Consider the following 21,943-nt stretch of genomic DNA (forward strand, 5'->3'; position numbering starts at 1 on the left):
TCTCTGAGGTTCTAAGAAATTCAGCCTTAGTAGGTGTTGGCTATACAGTGAAATCCCTGGTCATTCCTCATCACCAGGTTGTGAGGAAGGTTTTGGTTATTGACCACTTAGTTAAGCTCACTCATCAGTATATTCATTCAGAGGCCAGTCTCAAATACTGCACCATTAAAACTATACTGCATACATCAGGATGATTTCAGAAACCTTCTCTACTTACAGGATCATATCCCCAAACTAGTAGTTGTGCCAAAGCAAAGTCTAGTTATGAGCCCACTTAGGATATACTTTGAGAATGTAGTGAAAACACACAGGGGTTCTAACCTTCGGTTTCTGAAGTGATCTTTTACATGGATATGTCTAAGCCTGCCTATAATCACTTTTGATATGCCAGGGTCTGTTGCTATCATAGACATTCCACATGAAGAAAATGACTGCCAGGGAGTTGGAATGTTCTAAGTCCGGAGGAAGACAGGTGACTCTGGACTGACTTTACACTGGCAAAGAAGGAATGCCCTTAGAGAAAAAGACGTGAAAAACTGGCCAGCAGGTCAGCTTCCAGAGTTGGATAGTAGGTCACAGTAGGAATGGCCCTGGAGGAGGATACTGTAATGTGGGAACATGTTGGAATGGAATAAAAGCCAGCACCTGGGCAGAATCAGCTCTCAGGAAACCCTGGGGTGAGGGACAGCAGGATCCTAAGTAAATGAAGCCCACAGATAATCCCCAAATTACGGTTTATTCTCATACTCACCTTCCTTCCTTAGGCCTGCTTATGATGTTTTCACTGCAAGGTCCTCTTAATGTTTTGCCTGAGAACATTGTGGAACAGTGAGAAGAGAAATGAATTAAGAGACACAAGATCAGCCTCAGGTTGGGAGGCGTGGCACAATGTGGACTCCAGAGAAATCAGACCAGGCTCTACTTTTGGTTTGGTTACTTCATTCGCTATCTGAACCTGAGAATATTTCAAGTTCTTTCTCTGTTAAGTGGGTTGGATAAGCCCCAGCCTGCGGGACTGTTGGAACTGTCTGTAATGTATGTAAAGTACCTAGTGCAGTGATTGGCAAACATTGGGTCTCTTATGAATGACAATTATTACTCTAATAATTTTGGTCGCAGATGATACCACCCACACCTTTGTAATATTTTTGTTTGTTTGCTTTGATCCAGCATATGTCGGAGAATATGCATTGCAGGACAGAGAACACCAAAATAGCCAATATGTTGCCTGGCAAGCAAATTGTCCCTGTTTGAGTGGGTGTTGCTTAATTTCAGTATGCGGGAGTCTTCCCCAGTTAGAGGCAACTCAGCTGAGAATTTGCCTAAGTGTACTCCGTAAAACCTAATTACAATGCCATTTTAATGGAGTGGGCTCTGGCCCTCCTCATGCAAGGCAGAGTGTGAATTTCGTGGCTTCTTGACCATCCTTCAAGGGAGTATCACACTGTTTCTTTGAAGTTTCTTAGATATGATGTACATGAAATGCCTCGTTTGTGCACTGGGTTTGCCTGCCCTGGGACAGGAGCACAGGGCCCTGTCCATTCCTGCTTTAGGTAGAGAGGTCTCTCTGGTTTGCCCACATTCCCAGTGTAGCTGTGAAGAGCAGTTCTCCATTCCGGGCTTCAGCCTGTCCATTCCCATACACACAATCTGCTATCTGCCCTTTCCTTATGATATGCTTAGCCTCACTTAGCCCAACCTTCTGCCTTGGAAGACTTGCAGACTCCCAGCCCCAAACCACATGGCCTCAAGGAATTTATACCCAACTGCTCTCATCTGGAACTTTCTCCTCTTCCTCATCCCTTCTTTTTGCTGACCTGTAGGTCTTCCAGAGGGTATCTCACCATCCTCTTATGATAGCTGCTCCTAGACTTGGTAATTCTGTGGGCAGTGGCTCAGTCTTCTTTTTTTACCATTTCCCTCATACTACCATGGTTCTTCCAAAGAGCAGATGCTAAATTAATGCTTGAGAATTAGACGGTAAACAGGATTTCTAATGTATTATTTAATTTCTCCCACATTCCTGAATAAGCAGAGTAAATCCAGATATATATATACATATGTATCTACATATATCTCTTTTATATAGATATATATAGGCAGATATATATGATAATATTAAAGACTGAAAGAATAAGCCAGGCCAAGAATTTAACACCTTTTACTGTCCTATTTCTCTTTTTTGTGGTTCCCAAGTAATTTTCACGTGGAGTTATTTCACATTTTCATGACAATCCCTATGCCAATAACATGCTATCTTGTTCTGGTTAATAGAAAATAGAAAAGGTCAAAAAAAATTGTACTCCTTGTACAACTTGGAAAAGCTACTCCTGAGATACTTCACATCAGCTTAAGATGCTCACAATCCTGACTTCAGAGTCTAAAGCAAGCATGAGCCCCATCTGGCCCCCCTGTCCATATTCTCTCCAGACTGGTAGAAGGGTGAGGTCCTATGGCACTGCACTGCTCTAAGTTTGGTGGCCCCCTTAGATCTCCTGCAGTCAGGATCTGGGCTGTTTCCTGAGCCCTCACTGTTAAGAGGTTGATGGTTTCCATCTTCAGGGTCCTCACCTTGACCTAGAAATTCTCCCTCTGCTGACTTGAGGTCACCCCCTTTGATGAGGTCCCTCACCTCCATGAGATGCCATGGAAAGAAGGAGGATTCATCATGTTACCACATTTGCACCTCTCAAGAGAGACAACATGAGACAAGGCTGTAAGCAGCCTCATTCTTTATAAGGAAAGGTATCCTTATTGTTACTCAGTGTTAGCACTTTGACTCTCCACTCCCACCCCCACCCCCCAGCCCCCACCTTTAGTCCCAGAATTTCATGTTCCTGAGACCATCCCTTGCTTGCCAGCCTGATGACCTTGAGAAATCTAGAAGTCATTTATCAGTAAAGGGACTCTCTCTCGTAAGTCTTGTCTTGTAGGAATGTTGGAATGCACATTGTATTGTAATGCGCTTGGCATACTTATTGGGAAATATTGGATCTTTAATCATTGATAGTTATCATATGATTATTTTGAAACCCCAAATTATCAACCTCCCATTAATTTTTTTTCTTAATTGAGTAGATATTAGAGAATATACGGTTGTTCTTCAATAAATAGTCTTTAATAAGCTACACAAATCCAGGATAGATAACTTTTAATATTAGAAAAGAAAGACTAAAAGAAATAAAGCAAAAAACTGAAAGTATTAAACTTTTAAAAAGTTTTTTCATGCACTTTGTAGTCCCAACTATTCTGCTGTTGGATTCTTCCACATCTCCATGAAAATCCTGTTCTGATGCCATGTCATCTTGGCTGGATCATGAACAAATACTGAATATTTTTAAATTGTTTTACAAATACCAAAAGTGGAACGTTAAAACCTTTTAAATAGCAAAATTGGGTATCTATGTTGCTCATATATTTATATTCTGAAGCTAAGTAAAATTCATATTAAAAGAAAAACATTTGAAAAAATACTATATAGCTTTACTTGATGTCTATGTGTATGTTTCTTTTTATGTATCTTTACTAGAACAACTCATATGAGGAACAAAAAAGTGTTTTGTTAAAACTACACCCCCCTCAACCCACACTACTTAAAATGCTGAATGCTATCTTATATGTGAGATCTCTGCTTTCTAAGAGAAAAAACTTTTGAAAACACCGAAATAAATATAACCGTATGTGTGTTTCTAGAAGTTACCAGCTTAGAACAAGTATGAGGAAGAGCTTTTGTGTGCCCTCCATCCCTAGGCCTGCACCACTCACAAGGTGGACCGCCCGCCCCGCTGCAGCCCCGAGGAGGAGCCGCCGCCGCCCCGAGCGCCTCCCTGGAGGCGGAGGAAGCCCAGCGCCGCCTCCAGGGCAGGCGGCCAGGCCGTGGCTGTGGCCGCGGCCGCGGCGGCCGAGGCCCCCCTGGCCGAGGCCAAGGCCCACCTGGCCGTGGCCGTGGTCGCGGCGGCCGAGGCCCCCCAGGCCGAGGCAGTGGCAGCCGAGGCCCCCCTGACCGTGGCCGTGGTCGCGGCGGCCGAGGCCCCCATGGCCGAGGCAGCGGCAGCCGAGGCCCCCATGGCCGAGGCCCCCCTGGCCGAGGCCCTGGGCCCCGCGCGCTCCTCCTGGTCTAGCAGAGCCTCGGCGTAGAGCTCGGGGAAGCAGCTGGGCACGGTGTCGTTGATCTTGGCGAGGACCTGCAGCACCTGCATCTTGCTGGTCTCGGCGCGGGCTCGCGGGCCCCACAGGAACTCGTGGCGCGGGGGGTCGCTGGCCGGCACCTGGCGGTACTCCAGGTAGCCCTGGCGCACCAGGTCTTGGGTGAGGAGCTTCCGGGGCTCCCCGAAGATCAGGTGCCACCTGCCCTCGTAGACGCCCAGCATGTGCAGGAACTCCCAGATGTCCTCCTCGGCGGCGCGGTTGCCCTTCATGAAGATGACGCCCAGCAGCGTCATGAGGAGGCCGGTCTTGGGCAGCTCCCGGGTGCTGGTGGCGGCGGCGGCCAGGCCCAGCTTGCTGACCAGCGCGTACGACTGGCTGCGGGCGTCGACCTCCCTGAGCTCCAGGCCGAAGACCAGCTCCAGGCGCTCGGCGGCGCACCGGAAGATCTCGGGGAAGTGCTCGCGGTACTTCCTGCCCACCGTCTTCTGCAGCGCGGCCCGCGGGACGGGCTCCCCGCTGCTGTGCTTCTCCAGCAGGAGCTGCACCAGCATGCTGGCCTTGCGGCTGAGGGGGTCCCTGCGGGCGCTGGGGCCGGGGGACCCGGCGGGGCTCCCGGCGCCCTGCTCCCGCGGCGACCCCGAGGCGGAGGCGGAGGCGCAGGCGGAGGCGGAGGCGCCGGGAGACCCGGGCTGCGGGGGGGGCGCCGCCGCCGCCTCGGGGGCGCGCGGGGGACTCCCCTGCAGGCTCAGCGAGGGGATGCGGGGGGCCTCCTCGGCCGCCGCCGCCTCCGCCGCCTCCGCCGCCTCCGCCTCCGCCTCCGCCTCCGCCGCCTCCGCCTCCGCCTCCGCCACCGCCGCTGCGGCCGCCGCCACCCCGACACTCTCCTCCCCGTGGCCCTCGTGGCGTTTCTTGCGGGCACGGAGCTTGCTCTTTTGGCCCCGAGGCATGGCGACCCTGGGCAGGGCTGGCGGGCAGCGGGGGCACCTGGAGAGCGGGACAGTGAGGCGGGGTGAGCCCCTTGGCGGCGGGGCCCGGGGTGCGCCCTGCCTGGGGGTCACTGGGGGCGACGGTGGAGACCCGCGTCCGGGTGCGGGGCGGGGGAGGCCCTCTCCGGTCACGTGCAAGATCGGCAGGTGAGTTGTTGGCAAGCTCCGGGTCCCCCCACCCCAGCCCTCCTCCCCCCCCCCCCGCAGCCCGCCCTCGGGGCCCTCCCTCCCTCGGGGCCCTCCCGCCCTCGGGGTCCTCCCGCCCTCGGGGTCCTCCCTCCCTCGGGGTCCGCCCTCCCGGGCCTGCTGCCTCGCCCTGACGCTGCCCACTCAGGCCCACGGCGGCAGGGCCTCGAGACTGGCTAGGAGCGAGCGAGGCTGACCACGCAGCCCCACGTGCCCGACACCGACGCCGACGCCGACACCAGCGAGCCTGAAAGCTGCGGCAGACGCGCCGAGGCTCCCTGGCCCGCGCCCCGCTGTCCCCCCTCGGGCGGTCCCCGGGAGCCCGCCTGCCGCCCCGTGCCCCCCCGTCCCGGGCCCGCAGCTCCGGGGCCCACAGCAGGGCGCGTGTTCTGAGGTGCGCTCGTTCCGGGGAGGGCGGCCTCAGCCCGACTCCCCGCGAGGCCCGGAACGGCCCCCGCGGCCGACCTGCTGCCTGCCCCCGACCAAGGAAGGCCCCACGTCCCCGGGTCCCCGGAGCACCCACCGCCACCAGGAGCGGGGCCTCCGCGTGGCCCCCGGGGTGGGTATGGAGCCCCCCCCCCCCCCAGCCCTCACGAAGGCCCTCCTTCTCGCCAGCGGGCCTGGGACTTCTCCCCGCGCTGCGCGGAGCCACGGTCCAGCAGCAGCCTCGGGCCAAGCCTGCAGTCCCTGAGCCCCCGCGGGGGCAGCAGCCATGGGGGCAGCCATGTTGGGGCCTCCGAGGCGCGGGAGCAGGGGCCGAGCGGGGCAGGGTGTGTGTGGACCCCCTTTCCCAGGGCAGATGGGGCCGGGGCTTGTCGGGGCGGCGTGCCCGCGGCCTTAACCCGGGACTCCTGGCTCCTGGCCGCGGACGGGCGCGTGGGACCGCCGTCTGGGCTCACCCTAGGCAGGAGCGGTCCGACTAGGCCTCGCCGCCCACCGCGTGGTCAGGAGGAAGTCGTCGAGGGCCACTTCCGGTCATGTGGGTCCGGGCCCCCGGGAAGCCCGCGTGGGCGGGAGGGCTGCGGCGTGCTGGGCGTGTGCTGGGGCGCAGGAGAGCGGCCTGCAGTTTGGCGCGCGCGGGCTTCCGCTGCCTCTGAGCAGCTCGGGGGCCTTCTCCCTCCGCTGCGCTGACGCCACTGCCCTCGGACCGAGGGTCTCATGTCCCTCCCAGCGTACCCCCGTAGGAAGTGTTTGGGGGCCTCCTCGTGCCTGCCAGGCCTGGGGCTACCCAATCCGATAGTCACCAGGTGATAGCTTTGGGGGAGCACGTGCCCTTTGGTGGGCACTCCCTCAGACGTCTCTCCCTGTCTTTCCTTGGCTCCCCCCTGCAGGAGTTGTGATACCTTCAACCTGCTGAGCTGAAGCCTTGCACCGATGACTTAAATTCTTTGAGACCCCAGATACATAGTGAAGGTTCGCTTTATCGGGGCACCCCTTCTTGTGACCCTCCGCAGCTTTCGTTAGGCGTTTACACCTTATTCCAGTCCTGTTTCAAATAACACAATAGTGTCGCTGTTACTGTAGGTTTGTTACAGCAGAGTCTTCCCAACTCCTCCCTTTCTATAGGTCATACTATTGATTTATTTTATCCTTAAGGTACAGTCATTGGTTGCATTGCTCTTATTTTATTTTGAACATAGATACCTTTTTTAACGATGAAAAATAAGAAGATGCTTTATATTCCTTTATTCCCTCTCCAACTACCTCCTTTCTTTATGTAGTTCCACACTTCTGATCTATATCATTTTTTCCCCTGAGGCCTTCTTTTAACATTTTTTACACAGTAGATCTACTAGTGACAAATTCCCTTGTTTTTTGTTTGTATTTTTTGGCTGAGTGTCTTTTATTTCTCACTAACTTTTAAGGGTTTTCACTAGCTATAGAATTCCAGTTGGATGGTACTATTGGGTTTTTCGTTTTGTTTTCAATGCCTTAAAAATTTACTCTCTTTTTGTTTGTGTGGTTTTTGAAGAGCAATTGGATGTAACTAATCTTTGTGTCTTTATGTTAAGTCCCACCTGTGCCCAGTTTCTCTGAAGAATTCTTTCTCTTTGGTTTTCTGCAGTGTTTGATATACCTGGGTGTAGTTTTGGGGAGGTTTGTTTGTTTTTTGGTATTTATCCTGCATGGTTTCCTCTGAGATTCTTAGTTCTATGACTTATTTTTGCTCATTACTTTTGGCAAATTCTCATTCATTATCTGTTTAAATATTCTGTTTCTTCTCCTTCTCTTATTCCTGCTATGCAAAGGTTAGGTCTTTTGTAATTGTCCCACTATCCTTGATTCTTCTCTTCTCTTCTCTTCTCTTCTCTTCTCTTCTCTTCTCTTCTCTTCTCTTCTCTTCTCTTCTCTTCTCTTCTCTTCTCTTCTCTTCTCTTCTCTTTTTCCCCGCGATTTTCTCTTTGACTTTTACTTTGAGGAGTTTACTTTGACATCTCTAACTTTCCTGTGACTCTGCTTGGCCATGTCTAGTCTGCTAGGTTGCCTATCATAGGCATTTTTCATTTCTGTTACAATGATTTTGATTTCTCACCTTTCCTTTTGATGCTTTCCTAAAGTTTCCATCTCTCTACCCACTGTTCTTGCATGTTGCTCATTTTTACCTAGGATCTCAATTAGAACTATTCTAAGATTCTAGTCTGATAATTCCAAATTATCTTCCATATCTGAGTGTGGTTAATTTACTTGCTTTGTCTCATCAGACTTTGTTTTTCTTGCCACTTAGCTTAGCTTGTAATTTTTTGTTGAAACTAGACATGATTTATTAGGTAATAGGAACTGAGTGAAATTAGTCCTTAGTGTGAGAGAGTATATGTTTATCTTAATAAGAGACTGTGTTCACTGTTTGGTGTTACTTTTGGTAGCTGAGGTTTCCATTTCCATGAGTGTTCTTGTTTTTGGTTTTCCTTAGAAACTTCTCCATAAATAGTCTGAGCCTTGCAGTCTTTAGCTGTAATTCTCTACTATTCTATTGGAAACTTATTGATGTGGTGGTAAGATGTGTGGGGAGAAGTGTTCTATAATCCCATTATTAGTTTGCCATATTTAAGTGATTTTGTGCCCCTGGGCTTTTAGCTTCACAAGTGCTCCTCAGCTCTCCCTCCACCTGCCTAATGTGAGATGGGGTGGCAAGAGAGGCTGGAGTCAGGATTTTTGCTTCACTCAGATTTCATGTAGAGAAAACCATCTGGGCCTGTCTTTCAAAATGGAAACTTTTTCCTGGATATATTTCAAAAGGGTTTTCCCTCTCTTCCTGTCAGAAACATGAGGAAATTTTTCATGGATCTTTACTATGAGAACTTGGTGCAGCTCTAGATGTTTACAATTTAAGTTTTCCTATCCATTCCTGAATCTGGGAATTCCTGAATCCTGGGGCTTCTGCTCCCAGTAAGCTGTGATTCCGTATATTTGCCTGTCCCTTGAGTTTTGGGAGCATTAATTTGCACTGTAACTTCAATTCTTTTAATAGATCTAAGAAAAATTACTGACCTTACAGTTTGCTTGGCTTTTTTGTTGTTGTTGTGAGGATAGTAGTGATGACTTCCAACATCTTTACATGTCAGAGCAGAAAAATTGTTTAATTTTGAATAGTAGAGATGGTACCAAACATCCATATCTTGTTTCTTACTTTATTGAGAATTTTTACAACATTCCACATTTACATGTGCTTACAAAGTGGAAATTCCCTTCTAATGTAAGTTTGCTAAAATTCCTTACCATAAACTGGTGCTGAATTTTTATCAAAGGCCTTCTCTTTACTCCTGCATTTAATTAAATTGTGATGTTGTGGTTTATAATAGGAAATACATGTTGTGTCTTCATCTTCATCCCCCATTCCCAACACAGAACACCTAGAACTCTTGAAATTTCCTAAGTGATAAGAGCAATAAAGGTAATAAGAGTATTTTTTGTATAATTTAAAACAAGTGCCTTTTAACCATACCTGAGTTTATGTTAATGAGGCGTCTTGGGAAAGCCCTTAAATAGGGGCACTGGCTACCAGGGGAATCGGCTGCATATTTAAAGGTTTGGAAGCTTCAGCCCCAACCTTCTGATCTCCAGGGAGGAGAGAGAGGCTGGACATTGATTTAATCACCAGTGGCCAGTGATCTAATTAATTGTGCTTATGTAATGAATCCTCAATAAAAATCCTGCCCAGGAGCATGTGGGTGGTCCAGTTGGTTAAGCACCAGACTCCTGATTTTGGCTCAGGTCATGCATGATCTCAGAGTCGTGAGATGGAGCCTCACATTTGGCTCTATGCTGGGCTTAGAGCATGCTTAAGATTCTCTCTCTCTCCCTCTGCCCCTCCCGCCGCACGCTCTCTCTCTTAAGAAGAAAAAATCCTAACCAAAGTGTTTTTGGAGAGCTTCCAGTTTGCTGAACACGTGGAGGTACTGGGAGGGTGGTGTAGCTGAAGAGAGGCCTGGAAGCTCTGTGTCCCTTCCCCACACCATCTTTATGCATTTCTTACATTTGGCTGTTACCAAGTCATACTGTTTTATAATAAATTAGTAACCTACCAAGTAAATCATTTTCCCAAGTTCTATGAGCATTTTAGAACATTTTCAAACTCAAGGAGGGGTTTGTGAGAACTCCTGATTTATTATATAACCGGTCAGAAGTACGGGAGGCCCAGATTTGTGATTACGTATAGGATTGTCTTAGGGAATGAGCCCTTAACTTGTGAGATTTGATGCTAATTTCAGGTAAATATTGTCAGGTATTATAGGATACCTAACTGATGTGGGGGATAAAAACTTAAAAACCCATATGTTTGGTGTCAGCAGTACTGAAAGTAGAAGTATAGAGAAAAATATTCTTTTCTTTTACAAATGCATTTTCTTTTTCTGTGAATGTAGTGATTTCCATGTGTTTATATTTTCTTTTATGATCTAATCATTGTTTCTCAATCACCCTGTTTATTTGTTTAATTCATGCTTATTTTGAATATCTGTGAGTTTATTTTAAAGTTTATTTGTCTCTATGCGAGTGATCTTTGCTCATGTATTCTTTTATTGGGCATTCTTAGCTGCATTTGTATCAAGGAGAGCTACTCTTTTAAAATGGTTGATCCATTTCCTATCATTTTGTATGATTTGAAAGAATTCAAATAAGATGATTAGTTTTTCCCTAAGCGTTTGGTATAGTTGGCCTCCAAACTTGGGTTGTCCTGAAAAATTTTGATTGTGTTATAGGTTTTGACTCTATCTTCAGTACAGTGATTTATATTTGTTGAATTTGTTTTATTTTATGTGGATTGTCAAATTTAAAGGCCTGGTACTTAAAAGCAATCATATACAACATTACAGAGAAGAGAATCATGAACCCAATGTACCCGAAACTCAGCATCAATAATTCTCAATAGTTATAGGAGAACAAATATTGTTCAAATCAAGATTTACTTATTTATCAGTTTATTGGCAAGTCCACTCCCAAGACAAAGCTATGTATTTCCATTCAGAGGTACCTAATGTCTGTTTTCTGCTTTGTGATTATGTTGACAGTTGTTGAGATCTTCACCCTTATCTGTAAATCCATTAGGGCTGCAGAATGGTATCCTATATCATTCCACTGATTGTGTGCATGTGTGCGTATATAATATTTTAAATATATATTTTATATGTATAACATTTATATATATAACTTTTTTTAGATATATAACATTTAAAGTGAACAATTCAGTGGCATTAGCGCATTCCTAACATGCAACCCCCATCTCTGTCTAGTTCAAAACAAAAAGTAACTTCCTACCCTTCAAAAAGTTACTTCCCATTCGCTGCTCTCCCTAGCCCCTGACAATCACCATTCTGTTTTCCCTCTCTTGTGAATTTGCTTAGACTGGATGATTCATATATGTGTTGTCATACAATATGTGACCTCACATAACTGCTTTTTTTCATTTGTCATGTTTTCAAGGTTCATCCATGGTCTATCATGTATTGATATCTCATCCCTTTTAATGACTATTACTACATTGCAAGGATATACTCTATTCTTCTGTTGATGAAAATTCTGGATTATCTGCATTTTGGGGCTTTATGAATAATAATGCTTCTATGAATATTTCTGCACAAATATTTCTTTGAATACTCTTTTTAAATTATGTTGGTTACATATACCTAGGAGTAGAATTACTGAGTCATATGGTAATTGTTTAAATTTGAGGAACTGCCAAATTGTTTATGCAAAGAGCCTGAACTATTTTATATTCTCTACCAGCACTGTATTTGGGTTCCAGGTTCTTCACATCCTTGCCAACACTTGTTGGGGTTTTTGTTTTTGTTTTTGTTTTTGTTTTTCATTTTTATAACCACCCTAGTAAAATGCTATCCCACTGTGTTTCACATTTTCCTTATGACTAATGATATTGAGCATCTTTTCATGTTGCCCATTTGTAGATCTTCTTTGGAGAAATGCATATTCAATTTCTTTGCTTATATATTTTTTTTAGTCAAGTTGTTAAACTTGACTAAAAGTTTTTTTTTTTTTTTTTTTTTTTTTGACTAAAAGTTTTTTAGCTTTTTCCTCCCACAGTGACTGGGAGAGAGACCCTATCCTTCCTGATGACTACATTTCAATGGAAAGGCTTTCACATCTTTGAGAAAGACACTCCTGGGATGTTTGAAATACATATTCACCTCAATGATGACAGAGAATGGGTTTACCAGTCTTACTGTTGTTGTTGCCTTGTTTTTCAAATAAATTCTCTAAAGGAAGATCCCAGGCCTATGGTCAGATGTTGGCTGGAACAAACGGTAATTCTTTTGGTAGACTTGATATTTTCCAAACAGGAACTCAAGACCAGCTGGGTTGGAGATCCCTGGAAGGCTCAGCAGTTTGATGCCTGCCTTCGGCCCAGGGCGTGATCCTGGAGACCTAGGACCGAGTCCCATGTCAGGCTTTCTGCATGAGGCCTGCTTCTCCCTCTGCCTGTGTCTCTGCCTCTCTATCTCTGTGTTTCTCATGAATAAATAAATAAAATCTTAAAAAAAAAAAAAAAAAAAGACCAGCTGGGTTGTCCTAAGATGCAGCCTTAGGCTGCTAAAAGCCATGCTTTAGTTAAATCAAGTTTCTTAGTGCAGGAGTTTAGACAGAGTCATTCATGCCAAGAGTTTTTGTAGTTCTTGGTTCCCAAACTCTCCAACTCCTTGCCACGTAACCCTCTCCATAAATGACTTAAAACTTGGTGGGTTTCTTTATTCAAGGGAAGCAAGAACTTACTTGCTAGCAGAACATTATCTTACATAATATCTGGAATCAAAGGAGTGATGTCATACCTTTGGCATATACTGTAATGTAACAAGTGAACTGACACCCATCACCTCGACATCATCTGTTGATTAGGAACAAGCCACCAGGTCCTACCCCCACTTCAGGATAAAAGTACACAAAGGTATGAATGTAGGAGATGTGCACGACGAGGGCCCAATATAATTGTATCTGCCACGTTCCATCCCCTACGCCCCATTATTTCATGTCCCTACCTTACACAGTTTGTTCTTTCCATACCAAGATCCCAAAAAGCCTGATATCGTTACAACATTCCCTCCATATTGAACATGAGTTCAATATTCAAACCCATCATCTAAATAAGTCCAGTTGCAGGTGATGAAGCTTTTGCTGTGTAGTTTATCAGCTCACCAACTCAACACCATACCTATTTGTGAACCTGTTAAAAAAAAAAAGTTACCTGTTCTAACATACTCAATGTATATAGTGCTAGGACAGGATTGGGATAACAACTACAGAAATCCCTGTGTAAAACAGGCATATTAAGAGGTACAGAAGAGTCAAATAGCTGTTTCTAAATTCCACTAGGCAAAAGGTGTCAATTTCTTGATTAGATTTCAAAGCTTGAGAATAATTCTGGCTGTCAGCTTCATTCTGTGGGTACCTGGTTTCAACCACTGTGTTACCCTTCTTTTGTAATGAAAGGTAACATGTGTTCAATGTAAAACAATTACTTTGCAGATAGTGATCAAATGCAATGGGATTAGTACTCAAAACATCTCTCTTGCTTTCTCCAGTTGAAACTGTTTCTAGTTTGTGTGAAATTCCTTAGTAACTGCTAAGACTTGCTTTTATATTCTAGGCTGTAGTCTCTCAAATAGCAAGTGCCATCATCTAAGGGTCCTTCATCTGTTTTCCCTCCCACAGCCTTACCAACCACCGTATAGCTTATCTTAAACTTTGGTACCATTAAAGAAGTATAGTTTTCCGAATGCCCAAACAGACTTGTCTCAGGATGTTTATGCTAGATATCCACTTCCTCAGTCCTTTTCATTCATTGTCCCTCTGGGCGACCATGATATCCCACCAACTTAAAATTGCTCCTATCGCTAAAATCCTAACATCTGCAGCAATACCATGGTGTTTTCCAAAGAGTAGAAACTCAATGTTAAAGGAATAAAAGAACCAGTGAATATGATGTGCCATTTATTAAGATTTAATGTAACCTACATTCTTGGATAAGTTAAGCAAATCCAAGTATGCATTTTTTAATTTTACAGGATGACGACTGAAAGTATTAGGGAATCCATGAGTTGACTATCTTTGATTTTATTTTTCTGTATTTCATGAGCCCAACAGTTTTACTGCTGAGTTGTTTGATATTTCCAAAGAAAGGCCTATTAGAAGGCCACATTATCACATTCCTAATCATAAGATATAAGAATTTTTAGTTTGGTTTATAGAATAGCATGGCTTCTACTCTTTAACATTAATAAATTTTTATTGGGATCCTTGGGTGGCGCAGCGGTTTGGCGCCTGCCTTTGGCCCAGGGCGCGATCCTGGAGACCCGGGATTGAATCCCACAACGGGCTCCCGGTGCATGGAGCCTGCTTCTCCCTCTGCCTGTGTCTCTGCCCCTCTCTCTCTCTCTCTCTCTCTCTCTCTCTGTGACTATCATAAATAAAAATAAATAAAAAAATTAAAAAAATTTTATTGATGTATAATTAACACACAGTGTTATATTTTCAGATACACAATATAATGATTCAACAATTCTATACATTTCTCAGTGTTCATAAAAAAAAGAAAGTGTACTCTTAATCCTTTTATCTATTTCACCCATTCCTCCCACCCATCTACCCTCTGGCAATCACCAATTCTCTGTATATGAGTCTATTTTTTGTCTCTTTTTTCTTTGTTTTGTTTCTTAAATTCCAAGTATGAGTGAAATCATATGGTATTTGTCTTTCTTTGACTGAGTTATTTCACTTAGCATTATACCCTCTAGGTCCAACCATGTTGTCGCAGAGGCAAGATTTCATTCTTTTTTATGGCTGAGTAATTCATTATATATCTCACATCTTTATCCTTTCATCTGTCAATGGACCCTTGAGTTGCTTTCATATCTTAGCTATTGTAAATAATGCTGCAATAAACATAGGGGTGCATATATCTTTTCAAATTAGTGTTTTCATTTTCTTTGGGTAAATATCCAGTAGTGGAATTACTGGATCTTACAGCATTTTTTAAAAAGATTTATTTATTTGAGAGAGAGAGAGAGAGAGAGTAGGGATGAGGGGAGGGACAAAAGGAAAGAGAGAATCCTCCAGGCTGATCCTGGAGCCTGACATGGGCGCTTGATCCCATGACCCTGAGATCATAGCCTGAGCCAAAATCAAGTCTGATGCTCAGGCGCCCATCTATTTTTAATTTTTGGAGGAACCTTTATACTGTTTTCTACAGTAGATGCAACAATTTGCGTTCCCACCATCAGTACATAAGGTTCCTTTTTCTCTACATCCTTGTCAACACTTACTTGTGTTTTTTATTTTAGCCATTCTAACAAGTGTAAAGTGATATTTCATAGTGATTTTAATATGCATTTCCCTTATGTTGAGTGATGTTGAGCATCTTTTCATGTGTCTGTTAGCTATCTGTGTGTCATCTTTGGAAAAATGTGTATGCATGTCCTCTGCCCATTTTTTAACCAGATTGTTTTTTATGTGTGTTGTTAAATTCTTTGTGTATTTTCAATATTAACCCTTTATCAGATATATCATTAGCAGATATCTTTTGCCTTTTTATTTTGTTGATGATTTCCTTTGCTGTGCAAAGGCTTATTTTGATGTAGTACCAACAGTTTCATTTTGCTTTTGTTTCCCTTGCCCAAAGAGGTAAGTCTAGAAAGATGTTTTTATGGCTAACATCAAATAAATTACTACTAATATTTTCCTCTGGTAATTTTATAATTTCAAGTCTCACATTTAAGTCTTTAATCTCTTTTGAGTTTATTTTTTGTTATGGTATAAGAAAATGAACCAGTTTTATTCTTTCACATTTAGCTGTCCAGTTTTCCTAGCACCATTTGTTAAAGAGATGGTCTTTTCCCGCATTGCATATTTTTGCCTTCTTTGTCACAGATTGACCATATAAGCATGGGTTTATTTCTGGGCTCTGTATTCTGTTCTGTTGATCTATGTGTCTGTTTTTATGCCTATATCATACTGTTTGGATCACTACAGCTTTGTACTATCTCTTGAAATCTGGGATTGTGACACTTCCACTTTTGTTCTTTTTCAAGATTGCCTGTTTGGGGTCTTTTGTGGTTCCATACAAATTTGGATATTATTTTTGGTAGTTCTCTGAAAAAATGCCATTGATAGCTTGATGGGGATTTCATTGAATCTACCTATTGCTTTATGTAGTATGGATATTTTAACAACATTGTTTCCTTCAGTCCATACACATGGAGTATCTTTCCATTTGTGTGTGTCCTCTTCCATTTCTTTCATCATTGTTTTATAGTTTTCAGAGTACAGTTCTTTCACCTCCTTGGTTAAGTTTATTCCTAGGTATTTTATTACTTTTAGTGCAATTTTAAATAGGATTGTTTTCTCTTTTTTTTTTTTTTTATTTAAGATTTTATTTATTTCTTCATGAGAGAGACAGAGAGAGAGGCAGAGACACAGGCAGAGAAAGAAGCAGGCTCCAGGCCAGGAGCCTGATGCAGGACTCCATCTCAGGTCCCCAGGATCACTCCACAGGGCCGAAGGCAGGCACCAACCTCCTGAGCCACCCAGGCATCCCAAATAGGATTGTTTTCTTAATTTCTCTTTCTACTAATTGATGATTCATAGAAATGCAACCAATTGCTAGAAATTTATTTTATATCCTGCAACTTTACTGAATTGGTTTATCAGTTCCAGCAGGTTTTTAGTGGAGTCTTTCAGGTATTCTATATATAGTATCATGTCATCTGCAAATAGCATTTTACTTTCTTCTTAGCAATTTGAATGCTTTTGATTTCTCTTTGTCATCTGATCACTATGACTAGGACGTCCAGTATTGTGTTGAATTAAAGTGATGAGAATGGACATCCTTGTCTTGTTCCTGATCTTAAAGGAAAAGCTCTCAAGTTTTTCACCATTGAGTACTATGATAGCTGTGGGTTTTTCATAGATGACTTTTTTTTTTTTTTAAGTTGAGGTATGTTCCCTTTAAACCTACTTTGTTGAGACCTTTTTTCATGAATGCATGTTGTACTTTGTCAAATGCTTTTTCTTCATCTATTGAGGTGATCATGTGGTTTTTGTCCTTTACTTTTGTTAATGTGGTGTGTCACTTTGATTCATTTGCCAGTATTGAGTCACCCTGGCATCCCGCGAATAAATCCCACTTGATTATAATGAATGATATTTTAATGTATTGTTGGATTAGATTCACTAACATTTTGTTGAGAATTTTTGCACGTATATTCATCAGAGATACCAGTTTGTAAGTTGTCTTTGTTGTAGTGTCTTTATCTGGTTTTACTGTCAGGGTAATGCTGGCCTTGTAGAATGATTTTGAAAGCTTTCCTTCCTCTTCTATTTTTTGGAATAGTTTTGGAAGAATAGGTATTAAGTCCTCTTTAAATGTTTAGTAGAATTCACCTGTGGTGCAATCTGTTCCTGAATTTTTTTTGTTGTTGTTGAGAATTGTTTGGTTACTGATTGAGTTTCAGTGCTACTGATCAGTCTGTTCAAATTCTCTATTTCTTCCTGATTCATTTTTAGAAGGTTATGTGTCTAGGAATGTATATGTTTCTGGTTTGTCCAATCTGTTAGCATGTAATTTTTCCTAATATTGTCATAATCCTTTGTATTTCTTGATGTTAGTTATTATTTCCCTTCATTCACTTCTAATTTTGAGTCCTCCCTCTCTTTTTTTAATGAGTGTGGCTAAAGGCATTATCAGTTTTATTGTTCTTTTCAAAGAACCAGCTCCTAGTTTCCTGGATCTGTTCTTTTTTTTTTTTTTTTTTTTTTAAGATGTTATTCATTTATTCGTGAGAGACACAGAGAGAGAGAGAGAGAGAGGCAGAGACACAAGCAGAGGGAGAAGCAGGCTCCATGCAGAAACCTGATGTGGAACTCGATCCCGGGACTCCAGGATCATGCCCTAGGCCAAAGGCAGGCGCTAAACCACTGAGCCACCCAGGGAATCCCGTTCTGTTTTTTTTTTTTTTTTTGAGTCACTTTTCCAGTTATTTCTGCTCTAATCTTCATTATTTCCTTCCATTAGTTTGGGCTTTGTTTGCTTTGTTTTCTAGCTCCTTTGGGTGTGAGGTTAGTTTGTTTATTTGAGATTTTTTTTTTTTTTTTGCTTCTTCAAGTGGGCCTGCATTGCTATAACCTTCCCTATTAGAACAGTTTTTGCTGCATCCCAAAGATTTTGAACCATTGTGGTTTCATTTTTCATTTGTCTCCATGTAGGTTTTTTTTTTTTATTTCCTCTTTTGTTTCTTGGTTGACCCATTCATTGTTTAGTAGTTGTTATTTAGCCTGTATTGTCTTCTTTCCAGGTTTTTCTTGTGATTGATTTCAAGTTTCAGACAGTTGTGGTCAGAAAAGATACATGATATGATGTTAAACTTTTTGAATTTATTGAGTCTTGTTTTATGGCCTAACATGTGATCTGTTCTGGAGAATGTTGCATATGCACTTGAAAAGAATGTCTGTTCCACTGTTTTGGGATGAAATGTTCTAAATATAGTTGTTAGGTCCATCTGGTTCAATATGTCTTCAGAGCCACTCTTTTATTATTGATTTTCTGTCAGGATTATCTATCCATTGATGTAAGAGGGTATTAGAGTTCTCAACTTTTATTGTATTACTGTCAATTTTTTTCTTTATGTCTGTTAATAGTTGCTTTATGTATTTAGGTGCCCCGATGTTGGTTGCATAAATATATATATGTTAAATCCTCTTATTGGATTGTTTCCTTTATCATTATGTAGTGTCCTTGTCTGTCTCTTGTTACAGTCTTTGTTTTAAAGTATATTTTGCATGTTGTAAGAATTGGTACCCTAGCTTTCTTTTCACTTCCATTTGCATGATAAATGCTTTTTCATCCCTTCACTTTCAGTCTACATTTGCCTTTAGGTCTGCAACAAGTCTCTTGTAGGCAGCATATAGAGGCATCTTGCTTTTTTTTTTTTTTTAAGATTTTTATTTATTTATGAGAGATACAGAGAGATAGGCAGAGACACAGGCAGAGGGAGAAGCAGGCTCCATTCAGGAAGCCCGATGTGGGACCCAATCCCGGGTCTCCAGGATCACGCCCTGGGCCGAAGGCGCTGAGCCACCCGGGCTGCCCGGCATCTTGCTTTTTTATCCATTCTGTCACCCTAGGCCTTTTGATTGGAGCATTTAGTCTATTTACATTGGAAGTAATTATTGATAGATATGTACTTGTTATCATTTTGTTTGTTGTTTTACAGTTGTTTTTGCAGTTCTTTTCTGTTCTTTTTTCTCTCTTTCTCTCCTCCCTTGTGGTTTGATGGTTTCCTTTAGTGACATACTTGGGCTCCTTTTGATTTGTGATTACCATTAGGTTCATTTGGAGGTCATATGTATACAGCTTTCTATATTAGATTGAGGGTTACTTAAGTTTGAACCCATCCTAAACTAAGTTTTTACTCCTGCCCCTTCACATTTTATGTGTATGATGTAATACTTGACATATTTATATCCTTTTATTTTTTTTAATCCCCTGACTGCTTTTTATACATATTATTGATTTTTCTGCTTTTGTGCTTTATCCTCCATACCAGTTTTTTAAAAGATTTTTATTTGCATGAATAAATAAAATAAAATCTTAAAAAAAAAAAAAAAAGGACGCCTTGGTAGCTCAGCGTTTGAGCGTCTGCCTTCGGCGCAGGGAGTGATCCCAGAGTCCTGGGATCAAGTCCCATATTGTGCTCCCTGCATAGAGCCTGCTTCTCCCTCTATGTCTCTGCCTCTCTCTGTGTGTCTCTCATGAATAAATAAAAATCTTAAGTAAAAATCTTTTTTTTTTTTTTTTTTTTGAGAGAAAGAGAGAGAACAAGAACAAGAATGAACAGGGGGAGAGGCAGAGGGAGAAGACTCTCCGTTGAACAGGGCTCCATCCCAGGATGCTGGGGTCATGACCTGAGTGGAAGGCAGACATTTAACCAACTGAGCCACCCAGGTGACCCGATACTGGTTCTTATAAGTGATTAATCTACTACTTTTATTATGTTTGGGTTTAACTGTGAATTTTTTTCGTTTTATAATTTTCTCTTTAAGTTTTATTTGAATTCCAGTTAGTTAACACACAGTGTTAATTAGGTTCCGGTGTACAAGATTTTCACACACCTGATGCTCATCAGGAGGGCACTCCTTAATCCCCTTCACCTATCTCACCCATCCCCCCACCTCACTCCCCTCTGGCAACCAGCCATTTGTTCTTAATAGTTGAGAGTCTGTTTCTTGGCCTTTTATAACATTTTCTTATTCCTGATTATAGCTTTTTCTTTCCACTCGAAGAATCTCCTTTAATGTTTCTTGTAAAGCTGGTTTAGTGGTGATGCATTCCTTTAACTTTTGTTTGCATGGGAAACTCTATGTTCTCTTTTATTCTGAATGATCTTGCTAGGAAGAGTGTTCTTGGTTGCAAGTTTTCTCCTTTTGGTGCTTTGACTATATCATGCCACTCTCTTAGTACTTGCAAGGTTTCTGCTGAAAAAAATTAGCTGATAGCCATATTGGGTCTCCCTTCATGTAACTGTTTTCTTTTGCTGATTTTGCTATTTTAATTATTAGGTTTTTTGATGTATACCTCCTTGGGCTGATTTTGTTAGAGGCTCTCTACCATCTTGGATCTGGATGTCTCTTTCCTTCCCTAGATTAGTAAAGTTTCAGCTATTATTTTTTGAAATAAATTCTCTGTCCCCTTTTCTGTATCCTTTTTTCTGGAATCCCTGTAATGCAAATATTATACTTAATGATGTCACTGAATTCTGCTTAACCTATTCTCACTTTCTATTTTTCTTTTAGCTTTCAGCTTGGTTATTTTTCATTATTCTCTCTTCCATATTGCTGATTTGTTCTTCGATTTCCTCTAATCTGCTATTTATTAACTTTGGTGTATTTTAAATTTCAGTTGATGAATTCTTCATCTCTGATTAGTTCTTTTATATTTTCTTTCTCTCTGCTAAAGGTCTCACTGAGATTCTCCACTCTCAAGTCCACTGAGTTTTCTTGAACATTATTTTGAATTCTTTAACAGGTATATTGTTTATTTCTGTTTCATTATTGGGTTTGTTGTGATTTTATCCTCCTATTTCATTTGGAATGTATTCATCTGTCTCCTCATTTTGTCTAACTCTCTGTATTTCTAAGTATTAGGAAAGTCAGTTACATGTCCTGATTTTGAAAGTAATGGCCTTAGGCATAAGAGGGCCATAGGTGATTGCTTATGACATAACATTCCCTATTCACCAGAATTAGGTACCTCAGGGTTGTCTCCTAGTAGGTTGCATGCACCCTGCTGTTGTGGCTGAGCCACATTTCCTTTTAGTACAGTCTGCTGCAGTGGCCCACTTTGGCTATTACGCATGCACTGGGCAAGAGTTGGTCCCTTTGTTGTTAAAGAGTTAGTCTGTGGCTGCCATAGGTTTGTAGTTGGGTGGTGTTCAGAGTCAGACTAGATGACTGCTTTCAGCCTGTCTACTGGGGTTTTGGTTGCACTGAACTGCAGGGCACACTCCCAGCATTGTCCCCTGAGAGGCTTTTGTTTGTGTCAAAAGCACCTGCTGGCACTGTGGTCACACTGGTGTGTGTAGTTACCTTCTCCTCTCCTCAGGACATGAGTAACTTTGGAGTGGTGCTTGTCCCTGCTGGAACTGATTGCAGGATGTGTTGTTGCAGAAGGTTTTTTTGGTGGAGCTAATCCACAGAAGAATGTGGGGGCTGGTGTTGTTAACAAGGTAGGTGAAGAATGTTCATGCTGGCTTTTGTAAAAGTCCAACTGTCTAGGTGGAGGGCAGAGAAAGAAGTGGTACTTGCCAGTTCTTTCTTTCTTGGAAAAGTCTTCTAAAGATCCCTGCCCCTCCAGTGCAGTTCTGAGATTTGTAAATAACTTTTTTTTTTTTTTTTTTAGGATTTTATTTATTTATTCATGAGAGAGGTGAGACATAGACAGAAGGAGAAGCAGGTTCCCTGTGGGGAGCCTGATGTGGGACTTGATCCCAGGATCCTGGGATCATGACCTGAGCCAAAGGCAGATGCTCAACCACTGAGCCACCCAGGTGCCCCCATAACTCTACTTCATGTTTTGAAGGTGTTTTTCAAACTCCTGCCTCTATGCTTCTATCTCAGTGGAA

At 42.7% G+C, this 21,943-nt stretch overlaps 1 protein-coding gene and 1 long non-coding RNA gene across 2 annotated transcripts; one reads left to right on the forward strand and one right to left on the reverse strand.

Annotated features, from left to right (window-relative positions):
* Nucleotides 1-3,134: 3,134 nt before the first annotated feature.
* Nucleotides 3,135-4,949, reverse strand: LOC140628561 (melanoma-associated antigen B4-like; the record flags this gene model as incomplete). Its single annotated transcript, XM_072817831.1, has 1 exon — nucleotides 3,135-4,949. A coding segment is annotated over one exon (1,188 nt), but the record flags the coding sequence as incomplete, so codon positions are not given.
* A 738-nt stretch (nucleotides 4,950-5,687) lies between these two features.
* LOC140627497 (uncharacterized) lies at nucleotides 5,688-12,275 on the forward strand. Its single transcript, XR_012026210.1, has 3 exons — nucleotides 5,688-6,300; nucleotides 6,653-6,734; nucleotides 12,116-12,275. It is a non-coding gene; the product is annotated as an uncharacterized lncRNA (long non-coding RNA).
* The last annotated feature ends 9,668 nt before the right edge of the window (nucleotides 12,276-21,943 follow it).

Source organism: Canis lupus, chromosome X, assembly GCF_048164855.1.
Source record: "Canis lupus baileyi chromosome X, mCanLup2.hap1, whole genome shotgun sequence".
Classification (NCBI taxonomy): domain Eukaryota; kingdom Metazoa; phylum Chordata; class Mammalia; order Carnivora; family Canidae; genus Canis; species Canis lupus.